Source organism: Phalangium opilio, unplaced genomic scaffold (genome assembly GCF_054372755.1).
Source record: "Phalangium opilio isolate 3A_F unplaced genomic scaffold, DU_Popi_V2 ptg000046l_1, whole genome shotgun sequence".
Taxonomy (NCBI): Eukaryota; Metazoa; Arthropoda; class Arachnida; order Opiliones; family Phalangiidae; genus Phalangium; species Phalangium opilio.
Window position 1 is genome coordinate 269,154 of NW_028324169.1, and position 21,065 is coordinate 290,218.

The 21,065-nt window shown below is 35.2% G+C and overlaps 1 protein-coding gene, 1 non-coding gene and 1 pseudogene across 2 annotated transcripts; 1 reads left to right on the forward strand and 2 right to left on the reverse strand.

The window, feature by feature from the left end:
• Positions 1–584: 584 nt before the first annotated feature.
• On the reverse strand, positions 585–657 carry TRNAV-CAC (transfer RNA valine (anticodon CAC)). The gene has a single exon. It is a non-coding gene; the product is annotated as a tRNA-Val (tRNA).
• A 3,682-nt stretch (positions 658–4,339) lies between these two features.
• Positions 4,340–7,212, reverse strand: LOC149674118 (uncharacterized; annotated as a pseudogene).
• Positions 7,213–11,152: 3,940 nt separating this feature from the next.
• On the forward strand, positions 11,153–13,308 carry LOC149674119 (uncharacterized). The gene is made up of 4 exons (XM_089838602.1): positions 11,153–11,203; positions 12,213–12,398; positions 12,468–12,612; positions 12,745–13,308. Exons 1-4 carry the CDS (start codon positions 11,153–11,155, stop codon positions 12,780–12,782), a joined length of 420 nt encoding a protein of 139 aa, XP_089694728.1. The 3' UTR covers positions 12,783–13,308.
• The last annotated feature ends 7,757 nt before the right edge of the window (positions 13,309–21,065 follow it).

Consider the following 21,065-nt stretch of genomic DNA (forward strand, 5'->3'; position numbering starts at 1 on the left):
AGTCTTAATGTAATTAAATTTTGAATAATTATGTTTGCTTTGCCGTCAAAAATTTGCACTCTAAAATATAATGGTGCATTCAAACACCATATATGCTGTTTTTTCCAGTGCCAAATAAGACATCATATAGGGTGTACTTTAACCCCATTTCTATGATCAATTCACGCCATTTACTAATATTATTTGGAATTATTAAGGAAATATTAGGCATTTAAGCACCATTTACAGTGGCTTTTAACATCTTTTTTTTGACAATCTGTTGAACTTCTAATATTACTTAGTTTAATGGTTTTAAATGAAGGGGAAAAGTATGCTTCCTATGTCACATTATTAAACCAAGTGAAGTGAAATAATTGTTAAATATTTATTATAACCACTACACCACAGACACGTGGTAAGTCTAAGTTTTCCAAGAGATCTAACTAATTATTATGTCCAATCACGATGGTTAAAACCTGGGCTCGAACCTGGTACTTTCTGTGTGTGGAGCGGACGTGATAACCACTACACCATAGATACGTGATAATACTGAGTTTTCCAAGAGATCTAGCTAATTCAAGCGCCCAATCACGATGGTCAAAAGATATATCTACCAGGGCTCGAACCTGGGACCTTCCGCGTGTGAAGCGGACGTGATAACCACCACACTACAGATACGTAGTAACACTGAGTTTTTCCAAGAGATCTAGCTAATTATTATGTCCAATCACGATGGTCAAAGCCGTACTTCTGTAATTAACTAAAATTAACATACTTAGACTTAATTGTTTTGATCAAACTGGCTGATAGCACACCCTGAATACTTAATTGTTAATTTAAGATAATTGCGAAAAGTATCTTCTCTGTAGTTTTTAAGTAATCGGTGGGGAAAAATCACGAAAAACCCATGTTAATCTCCATAGGAAATTAGCAAAAGTGGGTGAATATTACTTTAACGTTACAAAACGGTATCAAGTCATATCTACAAGGGCCTACCGGCCCTGTAGAATAAAACACTATGTGAGTTTGGTTTTTCCTTGTTTATTCTAAAGTAATTAAAAAGTGACTAAATATTCTGTGAGGTAAAAAAGATAATTTACCTGATAAAATCTGATTAAAATATTCAGCTCTTAAATAACTTACCCGATAAATAATTTAATTGAAATATTCAGTTTGTAAAACACTTGTTGGAAAAATTAATGTAGGTTTTTGATTTTCTTAGTTAAATGATAGTTTTTAGTGAGGTGGAAAATTATGTACCTGCTAAATCTATTTTGCAAAAATTCAAAATGGGTTTGGTTTTTCTTAATTAAAAAGTAACTAAATATTCTGTGAGGTAAAAAAGATAATTTACCTGATAAAATCTGTTCAAACTATATTCATTTCTTAAATAACGTATCTGATAAATAATATTTCTTAACTTCTGTTCAAATCTGTTTAAAATATTCAGTTCTTAAATAACTTACCTGATAAATAATCTAATTTAAATATACAGTTTGTAAAACACTTGTGGAAATAATTAATGCAAGTTTTTGTTTTTCTTAAATTAACCCGATAAATCTGTCAAAACTGTATTGACAAGTTTCAATATATTTCTTAACTTCTGTTCAAATAAAAGAATTTATCATTGAGAAACATCCCGCCCCTACTTTCATTTCCCAGAAAAACGTGTTAATTTTAAGTAGGCCTAAACCATTTTTGTTCCTGATTAATGTGCGAATTAAATTGGAAGTAGGAAACACATGAGCTTCCTACAACGGGCTGCCAGACTTTCTGTTATGCCATAAACATGGCAATACAGATTCTCATTCTCGGTTATGAGAATATGTATTCTTGCCATTTGCTGGGTCTTTTTTTTTTTGTTTGCTCCGTTTATTTTGTCACGGCCAACTTAGATTATGCCCTCCGTCCAACTTAGATCATCACCTCCGTCGCCTGCGACGGAGGAGATGATCTAAGTAGGCCGTGGAGGAGATGATCTAAGTCTAAGTAGGCCGTGATTTTGTCGAGCTTGAGAAGTTGAGAGCCATAAAGCGGTACCGCGTAAAGTTAAATCGCCCATTTCTGGATAATTTTTCGAATGAAAGATGAATGATAAGAAGGCAAGAAGACATGAACCTATAAAATGCACATATTTTGCTGAAGAACATTTCAGGAATTGGATTAATTTGGATCCCGTGGCGAAAAACCCTTCATTGTAAGTTTTTGGTCATATCAAAAGCTTGGATTATTTTTACTTTCCTTCATATTTGATTAAAAACTGATTCATAATAATTATATTCAGAATTTACTACGATCCCGACTTTTTACATATGGACGAAGCGGAACTCTATTACAAAATGATCAAGACTAGTGTGCAATTTGAACAAAAACGCCAATATCGAGGTGGGAACGTCATTCCAGTCCCAAGGTTAACATGCTGGTTGGGTCCAATAGCTTACAAATACGGCAATGGAATCGCTCACAAAGCAAATGAAGATTGGTCCCTTTATATTCGCGTGCTCAAGAACAAAAGTGAGGCATATTTACGATACAATTCCAATGGAAATTCGGAATTAAGAGAAGCAACTTTTAACTCCGTTCTTTTAAACTTTTATCGCGACTCAAAAGATGGAGTTGCTTGGCACAGTGACAATGAAACTACCATGGGCGTTTGCCCTATAATCGCTTCTATTTCTCTAGGAGAAACGAGGAGAGTTGAATTGAAAAGATATTCTGTAAGGAAAGCTGGTACAATTTTACAAAGCATCTTAAACCTCGCTGTGGACAAGGGGGAGTTTGTTGTCTTGTTGCGGCTACTCTGTGGTTTATTTTAGATTGTAAACTTGAAAATAGAATGTATGTTCCTAATGACTTATCGCCGACCCAAATACCTCAAAAATGGGGTCATTTAAAATCCGTCAACAAAAACTGAAGCACCACCTACTTCAGCTCGCTCAAGTTCAAAAAATATAAGGTCCAAAACATTCGTAAACCATTCTCAAACAAACCAAGGCAAGATTGTTTGTCACGCTATTCATCTCTAAACTACAGCACGTCTCAATCGGAAGAAGATTTGTCGATACAAATGTACGCTAACACGCTTAAAGACATGGAAATACGGCCCATGTGGGTGAAAATAATGGAAGAAGCAAAGTATCGGAGAGTAGACTTCCAAAGAATTAACTATGCTCCTTTAGAACAACCAAAGTGTGAAACTCAAAATGTCACACCAGCCTTTCCTCGACAAAAATTACCAGTTGAGACAATAGCCTTCAAGGCCGGAAATCATGTGGTTCCAGAATCATGCCAAGAAACCCTAGAAGAAGCGAGGAATATTGAAGAAGGAACAAGAAACCAATCCCAGTGCCAACTATGGGATACCGAACGTTCGAAACGTTTTACAGCATCAAATTTCGGGAAAATTGTTAAACGTAGGAAAATAAAAACCCCAAAATTTATAAAAAGTGGCTCTTCAATATCTCACTTAAAATATTTAAATGAGGGTTTAAGTAATGAAACCATGGCTGTATCGAAGTACTGCTCTTTCAAAACGAAGATTCATGTTTATGACGTTGGATTTATTGTCAATCCTGGTTTTCCTATCATAGGCGCATCACCAGACCGTTTAATTTTTGATGAAAATGAAAACAAGTATGGCCTTCTAGAAATAAAAACCCTCGCAAAGGCGAAGGAATTGGGTTTGTCGATTGAAGACACTTTTACTCAGAAATTAAACACATGCCTGAAGAAAGAAAAATCTGGAAAAATTTTACTGAAAAGAAATCATGATTATCACTACCAAATATGGGCAGATGGCGGTTTCCGGGCTTTCTTTTTGTGATTTCTGTGTTGATCAGGGTTGGCAAGTTTTTGCCAGGGGTGGAAAAAACCGCGGTTTTTTCCTGGTAAAAACCTGGTGGCAAAAACTAATTTTTCCGCGGTTTTTACCGCGCGGTTTAAACCAGGTTAAAACCGGTGGCAAAAACCATTTTTTCCGCGGTTTTTTCCACTTTTTAAGGTTTTTTCCAGTTGCTATGTGAAGTATTTGACTAATTATTCGTTAAATATTCGCGAAAAACCTGGCAAATTTGAATACTAAAAATTTATTAGAGTAATAACCACCTCAAATTTAAAAATTAAAAATACTATTGTTCTTTTTCTAACATAACAATAACAAACATCACGAAAATGCACTTAAAACTCGCTAGTTTACCACTTTGTAACCATGAATTTAGTTTTTGCCGGTTTTTTCCGTTTTTGCCGGTTTTTACCGGTTTTTTCCACGTGTCCCGGCAAAAACTAGTTTTTTCCGGGTTTTTGCCAACCCTGGTGTTGATACAGGAAGCGATGGTTTCCTCGAAAGGATCTCATTTGACTCTCAACTATTTTTTGGCACAATGTTACCCAAGCTTGAAGAATTTTTCTACGGACAGTTTTGGGACAAGTCTTATTTATCTAAAGCTTTCTTGTGATTTAAAACAAAAATGAAGTACAAATCGAAGTTTTATTTAAATAAAAGTACCAAACCTATATATTTTTGCTTTCGCTTTTCATCAAGAAGTGGCTCTGCAGTTACATTCACTAAATAACAACAAATTTTCCAAATTTTCTCTTAGCTGGAATTCATAAAATTAGGAAAAGTAAACTTTAATATTCGAAAGTCTTTCAGTTCCTTGATGACTCTTTCTACGTGAATTCTCAATGACGCAATTCCTCGGGTAAATCTTTCATCGTCGAGAGAGAGCTGGGCTTTGCCTCCTAGAAAAGGGGGTATATTTAGGTATTATCCCATTGGACCGAATCCCATTCGACCGAAACCGCTTTTTGGTTTTTTATGGAGAATATATTTAAATTTCCAGCCCAATGGCGGGTTTCTGCTGAATGGGAATTTATTTGAAAGAATTAGTTAATTAAATGTCTGTGAGGATTTCGAATCACCGCAGCAGCATGGTAGAATATCAGGCTTTTAATTTAGAGGCTCGGGTTCAAACCCAGAGAAGGAAATTGTAAGTTTGTTTAGGTTAGGTTAATAATATTTTATAAATCATTTAACTATTCTACGCCTTTTCTAAAATATTTATGTTTGGCTTCATTGACTTCTCAAATAATAGGCCTTTTCCAAAACATTACTGTTATGTTTGGTTAGGTTTGGTTAAGTTAGGTTAGTAATATTTTATAAATCATTTAACAATGTTACGCCTTTTCCAAAATATTGATGTTTTATACCTTCATTGACTTCTCAAATAATATGCCTTTTTCAAAACTTTACTGTTATGTTATAGGTTTGGGTTCGTTATGTTAGGTTAGTAATATTTTACAAATCATTTTACTATGGTACGCCTTTTCATGTTTAGCTTCATTGACTTCTCAAATAATATGCCTTTTCCAAAACATTACTGTTATGTTAGGTTTGGTTAGGTTAGGTTAGGTTTGGTTTGGTTTGGCTTGGTCAGGTTTGGTTAGGTTAGGTTAGGTTTAGGTTTGGTTTGGTCAGGTTTGGTTAGGTTAGCTTAGGTTTGGTTAGGTTTAGGTTTGGTTAGGTTTAGGTTAGGTTAGGTTAGGTTAGGTTAGGTTAGGTTTGGTTAGGTTTAGGTTTGGTTTGGTCAGGTTTGGTTAGGTTAGGTTAGGTTTGGTTTGGTTTGGTTTGGTCAGGTTAGGTCAGGTTAGGTTAGGTTAGGTTAGGTTAGGTTAGGTTTGGTCAGGTTTGGTTTGGTTTGGTTTGGTTTGGTTTGGTTTGGTTTGGTTAGGTTTAGGTTTGGTTTGGTCAGGTTAGGTTAGGTTAGGTTAGGTTAGGTTAGGTTTGGTTTGGTCAGGTTTGGTTAGGTTAGGTTTAGGTTAGGTTTGGTTAGGTTTGGTTTAGGTTAGGATTAGGTTAGGTTTAGGTTAGGTTAGGTTTGGTTTGGTTTGGTTAGGTTAGGTTTAGGTTAGGTTAGGTTTGGTTTGGTTTGGTTAGGTTAGGTTAGGTTAGGTTTGGTTTGGTTTTGGTTTGGTTTGGTCAGGTTTGGTTAGGTTAGGTAAGGTTAGGTTTGGTTTGGTTTGCTCAGGTTTGGTTAGGTTAGGTTAGGCTTAGGTTAGGTTTGGTTAGGTTAGGTTAGGTTAGGTTAGGTTAGGTTAGGTTAGGTTAGGTTAGGTAAGGTTACTTCTATTATTCGAACCTTACAGGAGGGATTTCTACAATTATAGTAACTAGTTTTATCCTTTTTCTTATTCAATTGAAACAAGTAGCCATTATTAATGTAAAGAAAGTCGCCTTTATTAGCAATTCTCTCCGTTATCAATCACTCTTAAAGTTAAATTTTGCATTTCAAACATCAATATATATATACAACGAAAACTGTAGGGTAAAAAAAAGCCTTAAAAAAGTGAAAACGTTTGCTTTTTAAATTTTGATATATATTTTCCCCAAACCGCACATTTGGGCTGTTTTCGGTTGAATGGGAAACGCGTTCGGTCGATTGGGATTCGGTCGAATGGGACACAAGCTATATTTAGACCCACTCCTTTCTCTTTTAATGCATCGCCGATCAAAAAGCCACGGTCTGCCATAACAGAATCACCAGGCTCAAGTATTACCACTAGGCCACTTTCTATGGTTAGCTCAGTGTCGGACATTCTACCAGGAGCCAGAGGAGCGACAAACGAAACAAATCCATTAGGGGTTATCCCAATCAAACCTTTGGCCGTGTTATGGCGTTTATAATTTGAATACGTGTCGCTCTGCACTTTGTAGTCATTGGGGGTGTCTATAAAAAATTCTGTGCAATCAATTATGACTCTTGTCGTGGGAAATTTTTCCTTGAACTCATCAGGCATATAATCATCAACAACCTTTCTTGATGGCCAAATTGGGATATGGGTTAGTTTCTTATAAAGTACGTCTAACCAAGTGGTAAAATAGTTGCTAACAGTGGTTTTAGATACTTGAAAGCGGTAGGCTAGATCCTCATTCGTTAGGCCAGCTCGTAACTTGCCAAGAGTCAAGAATAGTTGATTTTAAGAGACATAGGTCGTCCTGGGGATGCTGCGCTCATGCTTGATCGTTCACAAGATCTCTCATATCCGCCACCATTGTTGTATAAACAGAGCTTTCCCTGTTCTGGTACAACTTGAGCGTAAAGAGCGTTAAATTCTTCAAGCGAAGAAAATCCAGTGTAGTATTGAAACTGTTTTGCTACTTTAGAAATTGTTGATAATTCAAATCGATCATTCCACGTTCTTGGAGTTTCTATCGAGCAAATTATACTCGTCTCAGTTTACTCGGATGGGCACCGGTGCTTTCTTTTATAATAATAGAGTCCAAAACTACCAGTTCTTCGATCGACCCTTCTAAGATGTTAAACCTATTCATAATCTGCTCTAAGGGAAAAATATCTTATCAGGGCTTTTAGATGAAATGGTTGCGCTATTAATTTCGAAAGTAATATTAAAACAAATAAAAATTGAAGAAGCACCATCTCATGTTTGAATTATTAACAATCCCTTACAAGAACCAAACCAGACTCTCTCTTGAGTGACAGTACCCTCTGAGATGAAATGGTTATGGTTAGAATCTCACTCAACCATTTCATCTAGGGGTGTTCCTGAACTCCAAGAGCTACGTACGATCTATGTTTTTGTCTATTCAGGGTGTCGGATTTTTGCCTATAGCTCGATAACGGATGATCCATCATTGGCTAGTCATAGTCAGCGCCCCGCAGCGCTAAAATAAGATATCTCAAGCTCTCCTATTTTCTACTTCGGTTCGGTTCTTGTTCTACCTAATCCCAAAGTAGCGAACGACATCCCCGAGTATAAAAATCGAGAACAATTAAGGTATTAGCTTGGGTTCGAAACATAATTTTATCCCCTTTCTTGACAAGTTTGGGGTGAGAGCTCGCCAAGGTTTTAATGTTACATCTCTTTTATCTTGTCAAAAGTTAAGAGCAGAAGTAGATTAGCGTAGAATGTGTAGTTACCCCGAACCGGTGGGATTCCTCTTGACATTGCTCTCAAATCATAACTCGAAATCAGTGGCCCGGACGGAAAAATTTCATAGAACATTTTTGACTCAAAATAGCTAAAAAAAGCCCTCTTATTTTATTCTAGACGAAGACCTATTTGAACTAAGCCTACATTTTTAAAATGTTGCGCATGTTTCTTGTTAAAATATTGCTCTGAAGTAATTTTGGTGAAAAAAGGTAAGAAAAGAATTTTTTCAAATAATTGATGTTTTATAATCATGTCTTCAAAAGAGAAATCTGAATATATGTTCCTTCAGACAATTCATTTTCTACACTTTTCTTTTACTTTTCCATGTCTTTGTCTACAATGACAGATTTTGTTAATATCTGTTACTTCAGTCTTAATATTAATTAAAATTGTTTAAAAACTTTAGGAGAGAAATTGTCTTAGGGCGATGCGCATCCATTACTTAACGCGTTTGAACTAATAAATCTATTATAGAACTGCCAATTCCGACTGCTTGACTAATCGACGCCCAGTCAAAAAAAAACTGCTTAACCGTCATTTTCACATTCAAGTCATAGAGGAAGCCGTTGCTTTACCACAAAAAAATAAATTGACTTTTACACAAAAATATTCTGTAGACCTATGCGCAGAAAGATTCCGCAGACCAGTTTACAGATTCCTTTAACTTAACAATTACCGAAGACATGTGCACCAACATATGTCAAATAGTTGTGCTCTAACTCATGTCATTTAGTAACGGTTAATTACTTGTGATGGTTAAACTAGCTTAATTACCTGTGATGGATAATCTAGCTTATCTACCTGTGTTCGGTAATCTGGCTTAATTAACTGTGTTCGGTAATCTGGCTTAATTAACTGTGTTCGGTAATCTGGCTTAATTGTCTGCAATCGCTAATCTAGCTTAAATAGCTGTAACCGTTAATCTAGCTTAATTATCTGTAATCGCTATTCTAGCTTAATTAGAAGTATGAGCTAAACTAGCTAAATTAGCTGTAATCGCTAAACTAGCTTTATTAGCTGTAATCGTTAATATAGCTTAATTATCTGCAACCGCTAATCTAGCTTAATTATCTGCAATCGCTAATCTAGCTTAATTAGCTGCAATCGCTAATCTTGTTTAATATGGCTGCAATCACTAATCTAGCTTAATTAGCTGTAATCGCTAATCTAGCTTAAATAGCTGTAACCGTTAATCTAGCTTAATTAGCTGTAACCGCTAATCCAGATTAATTAGCTGTAATAGTTAATCTAGCTTAATTAGCTGTAATCACTAATCTAGCTTAATTTGCTGTAATCGCTAATCTATCTTAATTAGTCATAGACTTGGGCACAGCTGTTTCTTCTATAAGTAAATAAATTAGATTTGAAGCGAGCTTATGGACTCGCTAACTATTCAAAAAGTAGGAAAGGACCTAATATAAAGATCATATGTTCATTTAAAAGCGTGTTCAATCCTAAGAAATGTATAGTTTTTGTTGTATACGTTCCACAATTTAGCCTTTTTTAAAAAAAAATCCCATGTTATTTCTATGGGAATTTTCCAGTTTTTTGCCGAAAAGGCTGATTAATTTTATGTTACCGCTCTCCTAGAATTAATAAACAACCGAATTTTCTTTTGCCACCAACTATATACCGACAAAATCATCGGCTATTTACCTTATTATTTGTGATTTATTTTTCAGATTGCGGGCTCTGTAGTGGCGTATTTTTTGGCAGGTCCAGATGTTATTAGACACTTTCACCTACCACCTCCCGCTCAATATGCACAACATTATATAATTACGACCGTCAACGCCGACAATAACCACGATGCTGAACGGTTGTTGATACAAGGCTTCGATTCAACTATCTGGCTAATTACGATCCTGTTAATCGTGGCAGTGGCTTTCGTATCACGCCTTGAAGAAAATCTCAAAACAAGAGACTGTTCTCAGTTTACAAGCTTTTGCGAAAATCTCTGGGAGATCACCTGTTGGTTCTTCGAACATTGTTAAGTACTGCATTGAGCATTCTTTCCTCTAATGACGATGACACGTCAGAAATTTATTGATATCATAATAGTTTTTACCTCTCCGAGTGACGTATGTCACAAAGATGTTCAAATTTCGACGAATCTGTCCGTCTGTCTGTTTGTCTGTTGTTACACCCCAGGGGACCGCGTTCGCAGTTTCCAAGTCGGAGCAAATATGTTCTCTATTTCCGGACCGCATTTACAGTTCCCGGAAATTTGGAAAATTGAATTCCACTAATACTGGCTATTACTCCATTGCCGGTCTAACACCACCATCATCTGATCTTTTTATCATCCCACATGGACACCAGTCTGTATTTACTGGCTTCTAAACACCACCACCATCTGGCGTTTTGTCCATCCCTGCGTTTACTGGCTTCTAAACACCACCATCTTCTGGTCTTTTGTTCATCCCACATGGACACCAGTCTGTACATACTGGCTTCTATCTCCATGGTCATCGTTAAGGTGATCGGCTAGGGTTACAAGAAACGTCTAGTCTCGCAATGGTGGGGCTTCCACCAAAGGTTCACGCAATTGCGCTGTTCTACCGTAGCTAAGATTTGAAACCTTTATATAGTACCGATGTGAGTAAGGCGAATGAACGTTTCATTTCAAATGTCAATATTAGTCAAGTCTCTCAAGAATGTCTATTTATTCTTTTTTAAAAAGATGAAACGCTCAATAAAGTTCATAACTAACGAAGAAAATATATAATATTAATTTTATTTATTTTCGTTTTTAAGATAATCTTGTTTCTCAACTCAAAATTAATACAGAGAGAGTTAAACAGCAGTCTATTTGTGTCTGTGTGTGTCCGTTCAAGTTTACACTAGTGCACTGCATTTGCAATTCGCATTGTGTTGATGTGCAAAGAAATCCTACAGAACCCTTATGACGGTGCTTTTAGTAGTATTGTAGCTGTAAAGCTCGTTTCATTTTGATCTTCCAAGGATATTTTTTAATATATATATATTACTTAAGCTATACTACATCTGTATATAGTATAATTCTTGCTTCAGTGAGTACAAGAAGAAAGCTAAGGCCTAGACGCTGTCGGGTAAATCAAGTATTATCCGGCTTAGTGAACCAAAGGGTAAATAATTGAGACCTGAAGTAAACTATGGGTTTTGATTTGAGTGTCCGTAATGAAGAGACATTAATGGTTTAGAGTGAGCCGAAATAAAAATAATAAGGTTTAGACACAGGGTAATGACCAGTTTAAAAAAGGCCTGGTCCAGTTTAAAAACTGAATCCGAGGAGGTCAGTGGTCCATGAGACCACCAAGAAAGTTCAAGGGTAACCAGAGTCCAGACATTAACTCAACTATTTTAATTATCCACTTTCGAAGTTTAGCAGACGACGCGCACTGGTCAATGGTCATGGACCAGTTTATTTATTCCAGGCCAGGGGGTCGCTGGTCCAACTCCTTATTTCCCACAATGACCCCCTTTGACTGGAAAATTTATAAGACATTGCCCACTAGAGTGCGCAAAAATTGTGTCGCGTCTTCATAGTCAAGCTATAAAGGCCTGTCCAGACTGGCACATTTTGCGGGTTCGCATCTTTGCTTTGCTTGTTTGCAAGATCGCGCTGCTGTCCACATTGGGTTTTCGCAACTTTGCGTCCTCACCTCGCGAAGATACAAATTTCTTGCGACTTAAGCCAAGAATTTCGCGCCTTCGCGAGAAAAGCACCAATAACAGAAGTAGTAGTATAAAGCCGCACTTCCTACCTCCGTAGGTGTAGAATGTAGGTGTAGAGTGTAGGTGTAGAATTTCAAGGTCACCCTCTGCCACGCCCACCTGGGAAACAGCGCCCCCTGGAAAACTCGCGCGCGCCCCCTCGCGGGAAAACTCGCGCGCGCCCCCTGGCGGCTGTGCCCCCTCGCGGGAAAACTCGCGCGCCCCCTCGCGGGAAAACATTGCGCGGGAATCTGGCAGTCCTGTCTACAACTGTATCTGTGACGTCATTGGCGGGAAAATCTACAACTGTATTTGTGACGTCATTGATAAGAGACGAGAATTTATTAAACGTACATGGCCAAGGGTTAATGATAGGCTGAAAGTTGCGCAATCCATTGTAATTTTTAGTTTGACTCAAAATTTTAACCTTTTTTCAAGGAGTTTATTTTGATTATGGTATTGTTTTTAATGATAATTAAAAGTCAGTCTCTTCTACAACTGTGACGTCATAGATAAGAGACGATAAAAACTTTAAACGTACATTGCCAAGGCTTAAATCTTCTACAATTGTAGCTGTGACGTCATAGCTAAGAGACGAGAATGGAATCTTTAAACGTGCATTGCCAAGGCTTAAATCTTCTACAATTGTAACTGTGACGTCATTGATAAGAGATGATACGGGTGTAGAGTTACGCTTACAAAAGGAACAAAGATTTGTCAGCCCAAACGGAATCAAATACCAGTACTTAGTTTCAAAATACAATCACAGAAAAGTAAGCGTGTGTAAATACTCACCTTTTAAATCTGGCATATTCAAAAATTCACGTCTAATTTTTTATTAGAATGGTACTAAAGCCAAGGTGGAGGCCGAGGCTACCCCGTTTACAGGTCAACACCAAATGCCAGGACTCGTCCTAACGTGTCTAAACCTAACCTACCTCCAAGTTATAACGAAGTTATCACTGATTCAAAATAAATCACCGATAGGTTAGTAGTGGTTTGAAAGCAATTACCTATACTAAACCAGACTATTTTGGTAAAGATGTCGTACTTGCAATGGTTTAATAGTAGCAAAATTTCTTCCAACATATAAATGTTTAAGGGATTTGTTTTTTCCAGCTAAATCGGCATCGAAATCTGAAAGGACTCGACTTTAATTTGAGCTGTTAGATTGTCATACCTTTTGAAATAACTAGTTTTTCAGACATTTTCCTCCTGTCGTATGTTTATATTTATTACCAACGTTCCAATCAAGGTACTAGAACCTATTTTGTTATTCCCTATTGAAATTGAATTCATAGCTTGTTTATTTAAAAATGGATAGAGCACACATTCCACTATTTAGATATTCAGGGTGTAGAAAGTAAATTATTTTTAATTGATTTTAACATAAAGAACAAACTATTTAGCTGTGCCAAGTGATTGAAAATAGAGTCTTCAAGTTTAAAGCAATTAACAACGAGATTGAAGTTATTAATCATATGAGCATTCAGTTAGGAATGTCTTTAGAGTATATATCAAAAGACCTGGTTTGTGGAGGTTTTTCAACGGTATACGCTTGTACGCGCGATTATCGTGAAGAAGTTGCGTGGGATGTTGACACCATCTACTATGAAAAACAAATTCTTAATGACAATCTCTTATCAATTGTAAAGAAAAACATAAAATAAATGTTTTATTGCACCTTAGTGTATTTTATTGTGGTGGGTTACGGTTAAGGTTTGAAGTGCTACTAGGATGATTATTAGAGTTAGGAGTTGTGGATGTAGAGGCCGCTTCAAGTGGTAAGGGCAACCCCTGACTTCTATGTTGTGATCTTATCCATTGACGTTGTTGCTCGTTCAAACGCAAAACGAAGGGTATTTCCTCAATTGGGTCCTGTTGCTCCTGTACACCTTCACGCAACATCGGCATGACCCGCGCTATCTGTAAATTTCTCCATGACGGATGTTTTTCGTACAATTTCTCATTTTCGGTTCTTATTATCTTATTACTTAATTTTTCTAAAATTTCCTAAAAAATATTTAATTATTAGATTCTTAGACCCAATTGGAAATCAAAATTTCTTTATTTCGGGCAATTTAGGAAACTATCGAAAATTGGTTTTAAAAGTTTTTCAGTTTCTTTAATCCGATGTTTAAACCTCATGTTATTATATAGTTCCATGTTATATCGATCTTCCAGCGGTATTACATGTACAGTTATTATATGTGAAAAACTAACCAACAATTTTTGGTTTTTTACACAAAGATGCTTTTCTCTCATCAGGTAAAGTTGTTGCGAATAGCTCCTTGTTGGTGTTTAGGTTATTGGGAGAACTAATATTATCTAAAAGAACTAATTAACCGACTGAAAAATTAACTAGTCTTAATATACTTTTGTTGGTTATTTTGTAAATGAATAAACTTTGAGACTTTATTTGCAAGAAATAGTTTATTTTAGCAAGGTTAAAATTAAATGAACTTCTCGCGTTGGAGGTAATTTCGAGAGTGATTTTTTGAGAGACTCACTAACAAGAGACGCGAGACCCATACGTCACGTGTCCGTTTTTTATCTTAGAACAGCAGAGGTTTTCTAAGCTGTTATCTTATTTACCTATATTATTTTTTTACATTGATCTATTTTGTTAATTTTAGACTATACATTATTAATTATTATGATTATTTGATTTGTTATTTACACAAGATAAAATTACTAATTTTTTTCTTTTACACAAAGTTCTAAAATACTTTTCATGGGTCCGCTTTAAAACCAAATGGCAAAGTGTCCCAACCTTTAATTGCACGTTTGTTAAACGTAAATCCAAAGCTTTTTTCTAGTTTTCGACTTAAAAGATTGGCCGACGTTTTATTTCGAATGACGTTGAAAGGAACGTCCACTTTTAGACGTTTGGATTTATTTTTTATAGAGTCCGCTATAGCTTCAAAGTTTATAATTTTCTCATTAACACGATCAAGGCAAATTCCTTTAACCTTCACGACAGATTGACCGTCCGTAGTTCTGTAACCGTAACTCTTGGGCCCATTTGAAACAAACTCTGTAATTGTAGCGTCCCCTAGTTCGTTAACCCAACATCCTAAATTGTTACCCGTGGGGGGTTTAAAATCGTTTTCCCCCGCCACAAATAAAACGCTATCCGTATCTGTGTATAATGCTCTTTTACCCAATTTATGCAAGGTCTCGAATAAGGTTAATCTTCCGTAACACGAAACGAAACAAGCCACATACGGATTTCCTTTGAAATATGTTGGTGCAAAATCATCTTTGTTTTTGTACGATAATAAGCACATTTCTTCATTAATTGGTCTTAAATCTACCAATTCCTTTGTGTCATCAGATAAGATACGCACAAGTTCTGTGCACTCGTTAACAATTAGTGTTTTGGTTTTGTTTGTATTCATACCAAAACGACCCCAAAGACTGTTGAGACAAATCTTTGAAATAGCTCTCAGCGCGGGATTATGAACTACTTCATCCATCTCGACACTAATACCTTCAGATTCATAAATCGATTCAATATATTTTTGTTTTTGCTCGTCAGTTTTAACTGAAGACGGATAGCCGGAATTAGCTTGTTTTATCTTCAAAAAATTGTTAACATAACCGCCAAATAGTCCATCGTTAACATGTTTTTCATACTGAAATGTCTCGTCGAAATGATGTACTTCGTATATTTTTATAATTTTATAACCCATTTCTACGGCTTTGTAAATTTCAGGCGAGGGCCAAATACCCGAAATAATTCGTTCCTTGTCAGAATGTTGACACGCTTCATTATTTGATTCAAGGGCACATGACTTACACAGGGGGAAAAACAATTTTCCATTAAACCTATATGGTAAAACTGGGATATATAGGTCAGTCGGGGGCAAGAGTTCACACGATATTATACCAAAATAGGCATTTTTTTCATAGTTAAAGTTACTATTTAAAATTTTGGGATGTCCTTTTGGGTAGATTCCGTATTTATTGACAGCGGGATAGAGTGACATGAGGTCGTAATAATAAATTTTTTCGTTTTTTGCTTCATCCGGTTTATGATATAATTTGAATACTTCTGTCCTTCCACCGTATAAAGCCGACCTGGCTAATATTGGCGGAGGTACCTCTACAGTCTCGCAAAAGGTACTACAAGCGGCATTTGTCTTTAACAACTTTTAAAACTCGCATTCCCACATTATTATATACTTTGCATTGGGGTGTAACTTTTTTATAAATTCTATTCTATCCAGGCCCTTTTCGTAACAGTTTTTATTTGTATCATTTACTAAACTGTTCCATTCACTACCTTTTAAACATTTCGGACAACCGTGATACGCGCAACCATTGAACTCTAGGATAATTTCAGGATCCTTTGAGTAACCGTCAACTAAATAAGGTCCAATTCTTTTTTCTCCTTCAGGAGATAGGGCTGTCTGTATTTCTACCTTCATTTCTTTACTAACCCAAGCCAACCACTTGATAGCTTTACTACTTTGGTTGTATGACCCGCGATAACCCGGACTAGGTACCACACCCAATGTATTTTTTTCTAAATATTTGTGTAAAAACACATTAGTACAGGCCCCCGATATTGTAATAGCTCCGCAATTAAGAGGATCTAGACCCGATGCTTTTTTGTAAAGTTCTCTAAATTTTGTAATTCCTTTTTGTAAAACTACTACATCTTGTACAGCGTATTCCTCTAATTCGGTCATTATTTTGTACGTGGATTTTTTACCTTTTTCACTGTACCATAAATCAAAGGCTTGTCGGTCCTTTTCATTCATAAATTCAGGTTGAAACGCGGTCTTTTCAGGTAACGGACCTTCATAGTTTAAAGTGTCCTCTTTTAAGAAAATATAAGGAAAAAACTGTTTTTTGTAACTACCCAATTGAAAGGTTTCTGTAAAAGCTCTCAGAGGAAGGGCCACGAAGGAATAACTACAAATAAACCTAAAATTTTGACTTTTAATAAAGAGAGCTAGAATTTTAGAGCCGTCGAATATGACGTCTGGTTTTACATGGTTATTAATTAACCAATTTAATATAAAATACGAATCAAAACCTTTAAAGTTGTGGGCCACTATAGTCAAATTTTCAAATTTAGGTTTACTTATTTTTATTCGTTTATTGTTCCTTGTATAAGATGTCTCATCTTCTGTTTGGGTCAGATATTTCATAAACTTATCAACACAATCAAAACCTCTAAAAATTTGATAATCGTATTCGATATCATTAATTTGCATGGCCGAAACTAATAGAACTGGGGTATGTTTAGAGTTCATATCAATAGTTTCACAGTCAAAATAACAAAATCTAGTTTCTTTAAAAGTATCATCAAGAGGTTGAACGTAACACATTTTGGGAGGGTGCTCAATTTTACATCTAGAACAAGTTGTAAGACATTTATGTTTGTCATCGCGAATTTCTTTGCAACATTTTAAGCACCGTTTAATTTTTAAACAAGTGCCATTTTCTATGTGAAATTGGAAACATTCAGACCCTTTAAAGTATCTATTACAGCTTTGGCAGCGAGATATTTCAAGCTGAGGGTCTTCGTGAAAGGTCTCAGAGTAACAACGCCAACATTTGGTTTTTTGATTAAAACATTTGTGTTTTTTTGCGTTCTTTGAATTAGTAAACGTTGTTAAACACGTATTGCAATACGACATGGCCCCAAACATACTGGCTAAACTTTTAATGACGTGCATGTGTTGATCTATTTGTAATAAAAAAATTTTTTTCTCCGAAAACATTTCACCTTGATAAACCTTTTTGAAATTATCATTAGCACTGAAAATAACTATTTGATACTCGGGTTGCAATACTTTTTGAAACATTGCAATTTTGTCTAAACTAACGGGACCAATAGGCACATTAGCCTTGGCATGAAGCTTTAACGCTTCTTCTTTTTGCAAAGGTCTATGACCTAGTTGTATACGTCTATAACGATTAAAATCAAAAGTCAAAGTACTAAGCTTTTGTTTCTTTAAATATGTTAAATCAGCAACCATCGTCCCGCAAACGATTGCTCTTGATACGCATAGTTCGTCATCGTTTATTATGGGTAAAAATGTCCTTCCTTTCTGAATATATTTGTCGAGAGCTATCATCGATCTATTTTTAACAGATCGACGACCTGATATTGGTACATTAACGTTTAAAAATATAGCATCGAGCCTGACATCACCCTCGAGAAAAAAATTTCTTCGGCTTTGACTTACTTGACTAATGGCAGTCATTAGTCTTTCCGCCGTTAACTCATTTAGGGCCATAAAATTTAAATTTATAGCATTTTCCAGTAAGTCAGACCTAACACAAAATCTAACGCTATTGTAACCTGAAGAAGATTCTAAAATTGTCTCTATAATGGATTGAAAGATTTTTTTCAATTGTTCATATACTTCTGTCAATTTGAGCATATGAAGGTCTTTAAAAATAATTTTATATTCAGAGGCTAAACAGTTGAACTTTCGAGAGACAGTTTGGTTAACTTTTGATAATTCGTAAAACCTTTTAGGATTGAAATAGGAAAGATCCAAAGGCTCTTCTTCGGATGATGACATGTTTTCTATTTGATCTTAGGCGCGACTCGAAATAAAACTCTTGACGTAGACCTAGGAAACAAACTAAAATATCTAAAATAATATACACTACAAGTTCTAAAATAAAAAAAAAGTATTAATTTTTCTAAAAATACGTTTTAAAAATTCTTTATTGCGTACATTTTCAAATTTCTTATACAGTTACAGGTATTTTCTTTAAAACTTTGTCTATAAGACTGACAACCTCTGGTATTTCATCAAACTTTAAATTTAATTTTTTTTCGCGCATTTCCCCCCTATATTTTGTTAATAAATAGCCCGTATCTTTAAAATTTTCCAGTTCCAACATTCCCGGGAAACATAGGGTCTGTTTTATGATACCGCATGGTTTGCTTAAATTTTTTTTAACTTCTTCTATCACGTCTATCGAAATACATATTCCATATATAAGGGGTTTTTTAAAAGCGTATCTTCTAATATCTACATATAATTTATTGTTTAATTTAACTAATTTTACACCGATATTGTCGCTCTCGTTAAATTTAATTTCGATAGTTTCCCACGTTTGATTTACCGTCTAAAGACAATAATGATACATTTGGACATGCAGTTTTTAAAAACGTGGAAAAAAAATCTTACCATGTCTAAAGGCATCGAGAGAATTTAGTTTATGGTCGAGAGATATTGCCTCAAGTGATTGTACGCCGCGACTTGCTGGGTTATATACTAGATCTAAAGCGGTCTACGTATCACGTTAAAATAAGTACATTTTGAACTAACATAGATGTAAAAAAATCTTGTTTCCGTTTTACAAAAACAGCTGCTAGTTATAACGGAGGAAAATATATTATAACCTTGACGTCATACGTATATTTCGAATTACCTTTGACGTCAACCTTGTTTTCGCTTTATTAAAACACCTGTTAATTATAACGAAGCAAAATATAACACGGTATAGGCGCTATATTATTCACCTTCAGGTATAACGAATCCTTGGGTCCTAGCTAGTTTGATAGTATTTTATGGAACGAAGTCTATAACCAACAACTATAGTATTTTATAAAACGAATAAAATACACTAAAAACACAATAAACCATTTAAATTGCAATAAAATATACTAAAAGTACAATAAAACTATAATGAAACACAGTAAAACACAATAAAACACTCTAAAATACAATAAAACACTCTAAAACTACAATAAAACACTCTAAAAGTACAATAAAATACACTAAAAGTACAATAAAACTACAATAAAATACAGTAAAACACAATAAAACACTCTAAAACTACACTATACCACTATAAAACACACTAAAAGCACAATAAAACATTTAAATTGCTATAAAACTGCAATAAAACAGTCTAAAATTCACTTAAATTAAAACAAAACACACTAAACTACAGTAAAACATGGTTACACTAGACCGCCAAGAAGAAAAACATTGAATTTTTTGAAAGTTATTTATTTGCCTTAGTTTTCCCATAAATTAAAACAAAACACACTAAACTACAGTAAAACATGGTTACACTAGACCGCCAAGAAGAAAAACATTGAATTTTTTGAAAGTTATTTATTTGTCTTAGTTTTCCCAGGTTTGTACAACCATGAATTAAACCTCGTTCAGATAGACAGTTGTTTAAATGGTAAAAAGATAAAGTTTGAAAATAGGCTTATATTAAAGAAAGTCTGCGAAATACTTATTCGCGAAATAATTATTCGCGTCATTGGATCTCATGTGATAATGAACTTCATGAAACATTAAACTGTTAGTGTTATCACACAAACACTCGGCTAACCTGCAAATCTGCATGGCCTTGAATATATAATGCGTAGCTGTGTCGTTTTCATCACTATAATTTTTCCTTATGGTTTTGTTAGTTTTATATACCATAAACATACACATATGAAGAGCTAAGTTAAGAACTCTTAAGTATTGGTTTGGACAATGAAATTCGTATCCTCCATAATAAAATGTACGAAATTTACATCCCTCCTCATTGCGAGGATGGCAACTACCTAACTGACAAATATTTGAGGTTCCATACATTTTGTTCGGTGTCAGGTGTACGTTAAATTCGTGGATACTATCCCCAGTGAATTCTTTCAATTTGAATTGATGAACCTTGTTATTTATGATACATGGAAACTGTCTAGCAAACATGTTAATTAATGACCCTGGGGGTAATTGCACTGTAGAAGTTAGTAATCTGTACATTGCCAAGTGTTTCAATCCAAAATTTATATTAGGACCATTAACGTATTGCCATATATAACCTTCACCATCGGTTATATTATAGACTTCATTCGGTGTGGGGTTTATTAGTAAATACCCCGTTTCGGGATCTGTAGTCCTTTCGGATTTTCCGTAATCTTTATCCCATCCGATAGCACCAAATTTTTCAATTCGTCTTAAGTTGTTTCGTCTAACGACGGCTTCTAAAGTAATGGGTGAATTCATTCTACAATCCTCACTACAGCAGATAGGTTAGGAAGGGGTGTCCGATGTATTGTCAGTTTCGGAGAACGCTTTTGATTCGTCCCTGATGGTGTAAAAATTAACCAAATACTCTAACTGTTAGTTATAAGAGAGCAAAATATATTTTCTATACGTATATTTCGAGTTATCTTTGACGTCAACCTTGTCTTTGCTTTATAAAAGCAACTGTTTGTTATAAGATATAAAAATATATTTCCAATTATCTTTGACGTCAACCTTGTCTTTGCTTTATAAAAGCAACTGTTTGTTATAAGATATAAAAATATATTTCCAATTATCTTTGACGTCAACCAACCTTGTTTTCGCTTTATAAAAGCAACTGTTATAAGAGATAAAAATATATATCCTTTACAAAAGTAACCTTGGTTCGCTTGTTAAGGACTCTCGCTAAGGGGATTCGAACTCGTGAAC